Source organism: Peromyscus leucopus, chromosome 6 (assembly GCF_004664715.2).
Source record: "Peromyscus leucopus breed LL Stock chromosome 6, UCI_PerLeu_2.1, whole genome shotgun sequence".
Lineage (NCBI taxonomy): Eukaryota > Metazoa > Chordata > Mammalia > Rodentia > Cricetidae > Peromyscus > Peromyscus leucopus.
In genome coordinates this window covers 18,312,091-18,321,896 of record NC_051068.1, presented here as the reverse complement: position 1 = coordinate 18,321,896, position 9,806 = coordinate 18,312,091, and the positions used below count along the sequence as shown (strand labels likewise).

At 38.0% G+C, this 9,806-nt stretch overlaps 1 protein-coding gene across 1 annotated transcript; it reads left to right on the top strand.

The window, feature by feature from the left end:
- Positions 1-1,335: 1,335 nt before the first annotated feature.
- Il2 (interleukin 2) lies at positions 1,336-6,180 on the top strand. The gene is made up of 4 exons (XM_028889841.2): positions 1,336-1,482; positions 1,573-1,632; positions 4,073-4,219; positions 6,045-6,180. The coding sequence occupies exons 1-4, from the start codon at positions 1,336-1,338 to the stop codon at positions 6,156-6,158; spliced, it is 468 nt and encodes a 155-aa protein (XP_028745674.1). The 3' UTR covers positions 6,159-6,180.
- Positions 6,181-9,806: the final 3,626 nt, after the last annotated feature.

Sequence of the window (9,806 nt, the reverse complement as noted above, 5' to 3'; positions counted from 1 at the left end):
ATGTCTGCACAAAGACTAGACCAGTATAAGGCACTAAAAATGGAGAAGTCACGGGCAACCTCTTTGAGAAAGTTTTCATCTTTACCAGTTGAATCAGAAGTGTGTTCCTATCCCATCACTCAGCCAGTGTACTACACTGGGGATGAAGGATCTGATGTATCCATCTCAGTCTACCCACTGAGAACACATGGTAATATTCCCTCGCTATGACTCTCACAGTGCCCCAAGTACTTTTGAGGAGAAATCCAAAACTATTCAAGAAGGGGAAGACAAAAGGTTGTCGAGATGGCTCAGTGGGCAGAGGCATTTGCACACAGACCAGATGACTCTAGTTCAAATTCCTGGGTCACACAAGGTGATGGAAGAGAACTAGCTAGCAAGAGTTCTCTGACTTCCACAAGTGAACTGTGGTACATGTTCTCTCTCTCTCTCTCTCTCTCTCTCTCCTCTCTCTCTCTCTCTCTCTCTCTCTCTCTCTCTCTCTCTCTCTCTCTCTCATTCTCTCTCTCTCTCTCTCACACACACACATGTTCTAAAAGAATGAAAGTGCAACTAGAAACATAAAATAGCATCAACATCCTTAGATGCTAACCTTTCTGAAAATTTGTTAGACATCATACTCTTTAAAACACATAATAAACATTAAGACTTTTGAACAGATACAGAAACATGTTAAATTAAGTTTAAAACAAATTAAAGTAGTACCTTAAACTCAAAAGTGTTTTAAGTGTCCTGATCTTACTATTTCTCTGGCTAACTGTAGGAAGCCACCTATCTATCACCTTGTGTGCAATTAGCTCATCATGTAGATAAGAAGGTAAAACCATCCTGAAACAGGAAACCAATATTCTTCCTGTCTAATCAACAAATCTAAAAGATTTATTCTTTTCATCTATCTCCTCTTGCTCTTGTCCACCACAACAGGCTGCTTACAGGCTCAGAACGGTTTTGACACAGAGTTTTTTCATGAGTTACTTTTGTATCTCCACCCCCTTAAAGAAAAGAGGAAAATTTGTTTCATACAGAAGGCGTTCATTGTATGAATGAAAACTGCCACCTAAGTGTGGGCTAACTCAACCAACAGGGATTTCACCTACATCCATTCAGTCAGTGTATGGGGGTTTAAAGAAATTCCAGAGAGTCATCAGAAGAGGAAAAACAAAGGTAATGCTTTCTGCCACACAGGTAGAGTCTTTGAAAATATGTGTAATATGTAAAACATTCTGACACCCCCGTATTATTTTTCCAGCATTAACAGTATAAATTGCCTCCCATGCTGAAGGGCTGCCTATCACCCTCGCTAATCACTACTCAGTGACCTCAAGTCCTGCAGGCATGTACAACATGCAGCTTGCATCCTGTGTTGCACTGACGCTCGCACTCCTCGTCAACAGCGCACCCACTTCAAGCTCTACAAAGGAAACCCAGCAGCACCTCGAGCAGTTATTGATGGACTTAGAGGTGCTTCTGGAAGGGATCAATGTAAGTGCATGCCCTTCCTATCTATAGGCATTACATTTAGTTTTCTTGCCAAAGGTTGTGTTTTAATAACAATGCGTTATGCTTTCTCAGAATTACAAGAATCCGAAACTTCCCATGATTCTCACGTTCAAATTTTACATGCCCAAGAAGGTAAGTGAGTTTCTATGTTCAATTGGTGCTTTAATGAATTCAAAGTAACATGCCTGTTTGCACACTGATCAGATGAATAGTACCTCATCTGAAGAAAAAAGTTACTTCAATATCTCTGTGTAAAAATTCCTGTTTGATAATGGCATTTCTTTTAAGTAGTTTCATCTAAATTTTTCTTATGTATTGTGTGTTTGGAAAGAGGAATTGAGAAGAAAACACAGGATAATTGCATTTTGATGCTGGGATAATTTAAAGACTGTGCTGATTTCTGTTTTATGCTTATCCTAGAGATATTTGAATATTATGCATTATTTTAGCTTATGAAATCAAAATTGACTTCAGAGGGGCTCAGTTTATGAATACTTTACTGTTTTAAGGAGGATTCTTGGGACTCCATGTTTGAGGAACAGCATATCCAGTATTCACAGATTCTAGGGCAGATGATCTGAAATGAAGTCCCAGTTCTGCTAGGCCCTAGCTCTTATGGCCTCAAAAGTTGCCTATGTTCATTCACCTACTTACATAAATGATAATTGTATGCTTATAGCTTGGCAGGCTTCAGAACAGTGTCTAGCCAGGCCCACATAAACATGCTATTAGTGCTAGTGAAGAAAAAGTCTGAGATGTATAAAACAATTTTGTATTTATATAGTCTTTTTAAAACTAGGGGAATCAGAGAGCTGTAATATTTCTACATGACACTATCTTCCAATATTGAAAGTTTGTTTTGTCTCTTTTGGATGCAGAATGCTGTATGATAAGCAACAGCTCACCCAAGCTCATGGAGCTACATCAAGGGTAGAAGTTTGCTACAGTCCTGACAGTCAAAAGAGGGTGAACAACTTTGGTGCTAGAAAGAGCTTTTCCCAGGATAAATCCAAGTCTAGAGCAAAATGGGACCTAAGGGGACAAAGAGGCAATGCTGTTGACCCACTTGTATGAAGTCAAGGGAACTCTGCCTCGAGCTGTTCTGCTGGAGATGAAAAGGAAATGACCCTTAAATGCTCTTCCAGCTTAATTAGAATCACATAACTTTCAACTCCAACAATAAAAAACTAGATAGTTCTGTGAGGGAAAGAGCTCCACACTGAATATGTAGAACTCATCATAACAAGTTGGAAGGTAATAGGTAGACAAATCCAGAAATATATGTTGTCTGGTCAGACCTCTTCCTCTAAGGTTTACTAGAGAGACATGAGATCATGTTAATGTAGAAAGTGGTGAAGTTCCTAGAAATCTAAGTTTTTAAATAATTATTGGAAACAAGACTAGTGCAATAAAGCCTGTTGATTTTTTTCAATTTAACCTCCATTCTGTATATATGTAAGATTTAAAAAATAATAGAAGCATTTAATTCAAAGGATGCAGTCAATGAAAAGGAGTGACCATATCTCCCATGACCCACCTATTTATGTGGCTGTGGGGAAGACACAAGTTCTGAGACTTAGTAAAATGGAGATAATCCAGTTCACTGCTTGCTTCTAGAGGACCTGCAGACTTAAAGCGGATGGCTTTTATGGAAATCATAGTGTACTATAGTACTAGACAATATTATTTCTCACTGTATATATGCATGATATATATGTATCTATATATTCTTCCAGAAATGTACGAGAAACTTCCCCAAATATTCTGTCCAAATATTGTGACTTGATTTCATTGAGACAAATAGTTTTAGAATTGTGTGTGTGTGTGTGTGTGTGTGTGTGTCTGTGTGTGTGGAGGTACATGTGTACCATGGTGCACGTGTGGAAGTCAGAGGACAAGATGTGACAGTTGTGTCAGTCTTCCACGATGTGGGTCACTGAGATTGAACTCAGGTCATCAAATCTGGTGGCAAGTGCCTTTATCCTGCAGAGTCGTCTTTCTAGCCCTGACAAATGGGTTTTTAAAAATTCATCTTTAGTAATTGCAGAGAAGTAAAAATTTAAGAAATATTAAATGTGCCTTCCTGGGTATCTTGACAGTCATCATTCTGGGTCATGATAACCTAACCTGTAAGATTTGGGTCTGTGACAGCAGGCACCCAAGGACTCCTGTTCCTTTTCATTCTGTGATTCTCAACTCTGGGATTATTAAACATTAGAGTGTAGAATGTGAATCTTGTACTTCCACATTCTCTATGATTTCTTTGCAGCTTGGAAAAATATTCTACACTTGGGATATGCATTGCGACAGGGACATACAGACTTTTTACAAACTCTAATGAAGCCAGAACAAAGGACTCACTAGAGTGACCTAACAGTTAATGTTAACCACAGGACTTTGAGCACTTGCTCTTCTAGATTTACAGTATCCACTACTTTAGTCCTTCTTTACACTGAGAACAGGGAGTGGGTAAAAGCTATGTGCTGCCTACTCTCGATTAGATAAACTGTGGCTTGCCTTCTGGTTCTTCAGAGTGGTGAACTGAGCTGAGATTTGTGCTTCACTCCTCTAGGCCACAGAACTGAAACACCTTCAGTGCCTAGAAGAAGAACTCGGAGCTCTGCAGCGTGTGCTGGATTTGGCTCAAAGCAAGAGCTTTCGCTTGGAAGATGCTGAGAATTCTATCAGCAATATTAGAGTAACAGTTGTGAAACTAAAGGTAAGATGTTGCTTTATTTGCTAAGATGGAAGTAAAATAAAGGAGAGAAGCACTGCATTTTAAAGTGGCATGACATTTCTGGTCTTTGTCAGGTTCCATGCATTTAATCAAACAAAATTTAAAGTCACTGAGAGCATGAATACTTCCACTACAGGATGATGCTAGAGTCCCTACCCATCATCATCAGCAAGGAAATTCTGGGAACACCCTGCTTCTTCTCACACTAGCATATAATTTGAAGTGAGAGAAAGAACTGAATTCCATAAGGGAACAGGCAGCTTTGGTTGCCTTCACATGTTTATCAGAACAGGACCAATGATCTGAAAGGCTTTTCCAGAGAGGTTTGCGGTCATTGACAGAGGAACACAGAGATTTGTCTCCAAAATAGCAGCCATTAAAATGGACAGAGGAAAACAGTGAGAGGCCATTTTGGGTTTTTGTTTTTCGTGTTTGTTTGTTTTGATTTTTCAAGACAGGGTTTCTCTGTGTAACAGTCCTGACTGTCCTGGAACTCGCTATGTAGACCAGGCTAGCCTTGAACTCACAGAGATTCACCTGCCTCTGCCCCTCAAGTGCTGGGATTAAAGATGTGTGTCACCATCGACCAGCAGGGTTTTATTTTTAAATGCACAAGAAACATGGACTTTGGTGAGGCAAAGGAGAATTGTGGTTCTCTTTTCTCATTCCATCTGCCAAACAAAATTGCTGAGTTGACAGCTATTCTGAGCAAGCAGCATCATTTTGATTTCTGCAGTAGCAGCAAGCCTCCAAGAGGGTGTCAGGCCTTTCCCAACAAAATTTACTTTTTCTGTGCACTGCTTTCTTTTGTCTGAGGCTTGTAAAATAGGCTGATGTCCATGTCATCTAGGCGTTGAAAGGCTCAGGTCCTTAGCTATGCAAAGAAGTCTGCTCTAAAATCTCTAGCTCATACTAGAAAGCTCAACCCAAATATAATTTTATGTAAGTATACAAAATATAATTTTATATAAAGTATAAATTTCAGAGGTGTGTGAAAACTAGAAAAGCATATTTCAAGAGCCACACTTAAAAAATCCAAAATATTAGAACATTCAAGTAGCTATGTAAAGAGGGTATATAAGATCATGGCAGCTTATTTTAAAAGGAACATTTATTCAAAATAACTACTCTACCTCATTTGACTTACAAAGATTACTCAGATTTGGAAAAGTCATCCCATAAATCTATCAAAATATTTCCTCTCAGCTTGTCATCTAGAAACAGAGTCGAAATATATCCTTTTAGCAAAGGAAGGTAACTTCCAAACAGCCAATCTACACAACCAATTTATAATATTTCTACCTGTACAAACTGGGCGAATCATCTGTATTGATACCAGGGTAGGTATCTCTATTAAATGTTCTCCTCCAAATTTCCTCCAATAGACTTTTGTCCTAACCTACTCTGGGTTGTTTCTATTCTGTGACTTCGGGAATTAAGAGAATAACAGAATCTTAAGGTTTCAAAAAGAACAGGTAACATGTATCATTTCTTCACTCATACAACCTGAATCGATGCATAGCTGTTTTCACTTACCAGAAAAAAGAGGTCAAACAACTGCATTCTACAGAAGTGTTCAAAGCTTTCATTCAAATGTTCATTTGTACTCAACTCAGGAAAATTTTATCTTGTATGCTTTTATCATTTGGCATCATAATAAAACATAATCTGACAATCTGGATCATTCAAGAAGTGTGAATGACTACCGTATTTAACAAGTGTTAAAATAAATGCCTAGAGAACTTAGTGAAGAATAACTGTATGTAAGTTAAACTACCTTAGCCTAAAACTTTCTCTTCTTTTTTAGGGCTCTGAAAACACATCCACGTGCGAATTCCATGATGAGACAGTAACTGTGGTGGAATTTCTGAATACATGGATAGCCTTCTGTCAAAGCACCATCGCAACAATGGCTCAATAATCATGTGCTCCTGCTTACAACACACAAGGCTTTCTATTTATTTAAATATTTAAATTTCTATTTATTTTGGATGTATTGTTTACTATCTTTTGTAACTATTAATCTTCAGATGATACATATGGATCTTTAAGGATTCTTTTTGTAAGCCCCAAGGGCTCTAAAATGTTTTAAATTATTTATCTGAAATTATTTATTATATTGAATTGTTAAATATCATGTCTATGTAGATTAGTTAATAAAAGTATTTACAAGAGTTGGAGAATATAAAAAAGCTCAGATGTCTGTCATTTTTAGGGCAGCACAGAGTAAGCTCTAGAATGTTTCTCAGTTATTCTTGTGAACTCTATGATGGTAAATATGGTTATAAGAATCACTCTTCCCCTGGAGAAGGATGTAAAATGAGACAAGAATTTCTCAATTTCCTTGCACTATGCATATAAGGCTATAGTACTTTCCTTTCCTTTAAGTTTAAACAGGATACTAAACAAAAATTCTTGAAACCTTTTGTCATAATCTACTTTGTGTCATGTGTGTGTGTATGACTTATAACAACCCATTCTTGCAGGAAATAGTTCAGTCCCACATAAACTGACCCACTCTCCTGAAGCCCTGGACCATAACATAATTGCCTTGCACTACCTATCACTTTCACGCCACCATACTGAGAACCAACTTTCCATCACATGAACCTTTGGAGGACAAATCAGCACATCTCACAGAATAATGTGCCCTCTACAATTTAACACTGCTCTCTGCCTTTAAGACCCTCATCTGGCTAAATCAAAAGGTCTCTCCTCTTCTCTGGTTTCTCACTGAGTCCTGACAATGGCAAGTATTGGTGAGAGGTCTAAGATGCAGAGAAAGATCCTCCTACCTTTGGCTGTGTCTCTCGGCCAAAAAGCCCACCTTCACTCAGGGTGGTTTTATTGAGTGTATTTTCTCCCTGGGCCTTACCTTTCATTCCTCAGCTCTTTAAAGCTGAGGGTTCTCCTTTAGTTGTTGCCAGCTGTAGGGTACCTGTGCTGTCCTTTACAGATTTCTTTTATTTTGACCAAAACTTTATAAAATTACCCCTTTATCAAATCTCCCTTCTTCTTGGGAGTGCCATCTGTTTTCTGCTAGGACTCAAATAAACTAATTGTATCAGAAACAGCATGAAGAAATATACTCCCAAATAGGACTCTGGAACTGTACTGCTCATATATTGAAGGAACACAGTGATAGCACCACATGGTATGTCCTGAATTCATGCTATGCCAACAGTAGCATGTGATGAAATAAAGCTAAAAGGCAAGCACTACATGGTATGTTCTGATTTTATGGTGTGCCAATACCACTTATATAACTATTTATATAATCTTGTTTACTTAAAACTACTCTAAATAGAAGAAGGAACACTTGAACAGGAAATAGCATATGCTACACAAATACTAATCCTGAACAACAAAAAACAGAACAAAAGCTATAGGTAGCTAAAGCAGACTTTAAAGGAGGAAGAGCAGACATAAGGGCATGATTTTATAAAGATCAGTGAGTTCATTCAACAAAAACATAAATGTGATCCATCTAATTGTAGCACAACTTTCAAGTACACAGAACAAAGCTTCTGCATCCAGCCTTGATAGAGCATGGTACCAGAGCAGCCCTCTTGTGACTGACTACCCATGAAAATGGCACTCTGAACCACAGGCAGGGACATGTGACATTAAAAAGTGGACAAAGCTGAGTTCCCAAAGAAAACACTGTAATTTTGCTGACTTAAAGAAATAGAGGTTAAAGTTCAGATTACTAAAATAATCTTGAGGAATGAGTGAAGCACAGTAACAGAACCACAGTAACAAAAGAGGCAACTATAAAAGTAGCTACAGAAATATGAATAAAATATCTAATTTTTGTCTTCTGGGCAACAAACATATTTTTAGGTACTAGAATCTACAACTCTAAACCAAGAATAACAGCCAGGTAAAGAATGTACACTGGAACACCATAACCTCAGAAACTAATGATGCTCAAACAAGACTGGAAGGCATCCAGGTTCAATCAATCAGAGCGGAGAAAGCCTTAGACCACCCTGGGCATGTGTCTTAAAGTTAAGAGCCACATAGCCTCCCAAACCTGGAGTAGGAGCAGTCTAATCTCTGAGCATAGAGTATTCTAGTCTGCTCTAAAAATTTTAAAACAGCCAGCAATATAGCTCAGCAGTAACAGCACTTGCTACCAAGCCTGATGGCTTGGTTGAAGGAGAGAATTGCTCTGCAAGTTGTCCTTTGATCTCATAAGGGTACCATGCACAGCAAGACAGTGTGCCTCAGCCTGGCTTTATACTCATGTTCCTTCTGCCTCTTGCCGTTCAGCGTGGGGTTACAAGTTTATCATGCTGGTTTTAGCACCATTTTTGCTCAATGGTCTGACATGGGTTTAAACAAGTGTGGTGAATGTGAGAAAGGCAGGAAAGGGTTGAAAGGAATATGTTAAATTATTACTCACAGATGTGTAAATGAAAGATATGGAATGAAAAATACTAGGGTAAATGGGTGAGCTTAATGGGATTACTAATAATATGGTTAATATGCATATGTAGTCAATTGTATTTTTATATGTCAGCATCACAAATAATGTATTTAAAAACAATACTATGTACAATAGAACCCAAAACATCAGATATCTGGGAATAATTGTAATAAATATATGCCTGTTAAAATAAGAAATTAAGCGACATTAAGAGCTAAGTAAATTGAATGATCTAATAGATTACTGAATTATAAGGCTTCAAATCTTAAGATGTTAATTCTCCCTAAGTCTATAGAATTAATAAAATTACACTAAATATTCAGTCAATTTTATATGAATGTATCCAACAAAGGAAAACAAGGGCTCAGGCATTGGTATTAGATGTGTTAATAGCTTTAATGCTTAGGTCTTCTGACTACAATCCTATAAGTAAAAGTATGCCAGTTAAAACAAGGCTACCAATAGTTAGACAAGATGATGTAAATGGAAGGGTGTTTTTCTTTTTTTTTTAGTAGATTACCTATTTTTTGGATGTCTTGTTCATCATTTAGGATGTGAATAATGGATCCTGAGCATATAAAAAAAATAGCTTTGTATAACATGAATCCCAAAAGATTTTATTAATAAAAACAAATGCGGAGCCAGGTATTAGGGTGAACGCTGAAAGATCAGAGAAACAGAACCAGCCACAGCCACCTCACCTCACCAGTTCCTCAGCTGATCCTGTTTTCTCAGACTGGGAGCCTCTGAGTCCTCATCCGGAATGAATCTAGCTGAACTGCTGCTAAAAGCTTAAAAGCTTAACCAGGCTCTAGTTCCTGGTTTTCTCACCTTGTATACCTTTCTGCTTCCTGCCATCACTTTCTGGGATTAAAGGTGTATGTCAACCATGCCTGGCTGTTCCCAGTATGGCTTTGAACTCACAGAGATCCTCATGATCTCTGCCTCCAGAATGCTAGGATTAAAGGTGTGAGTGCCACCATTTTCTGGTCTCTATGTCTATCCAGCGGCTGTTCTGTTCTCTGAGCCCAGATAAGTTTATTAAGGTGCACAATATACTGGAGGATACAATATCACCACAGCTTTGAAGAACACCATGTGCAAATGTGAAGCAAAGCTAGATAGGATTGATTTACA

What these genes read in the sequence shown, in the direction of transcription:
- Il2 (XM_028889841.2), top strand. Translation starts at nt 1,336, where the DNA reads ATGTACAACATGCAGCTTGCATCCTGTGTTGCACTGACGCTCGCACTC. An exon ending in TGCTTCTGGAAGGGATCAAT is followed by an intron (nt 1,483 to 1,572) that starts GTAAGTGCATGC and finishes ATGCTTTCTCAG; the next exon opens with AATTACAAGAATCCGAAACT. An exon ending in TAACAGTTGTGAAACTAAAG is followed by an intron (nt 4,220 to 6,044) that starts GTAAGATGTTGC and finishes CTTCTTTTTTAG; the next exon opens with GGCTCTGAAAACACATCCAC.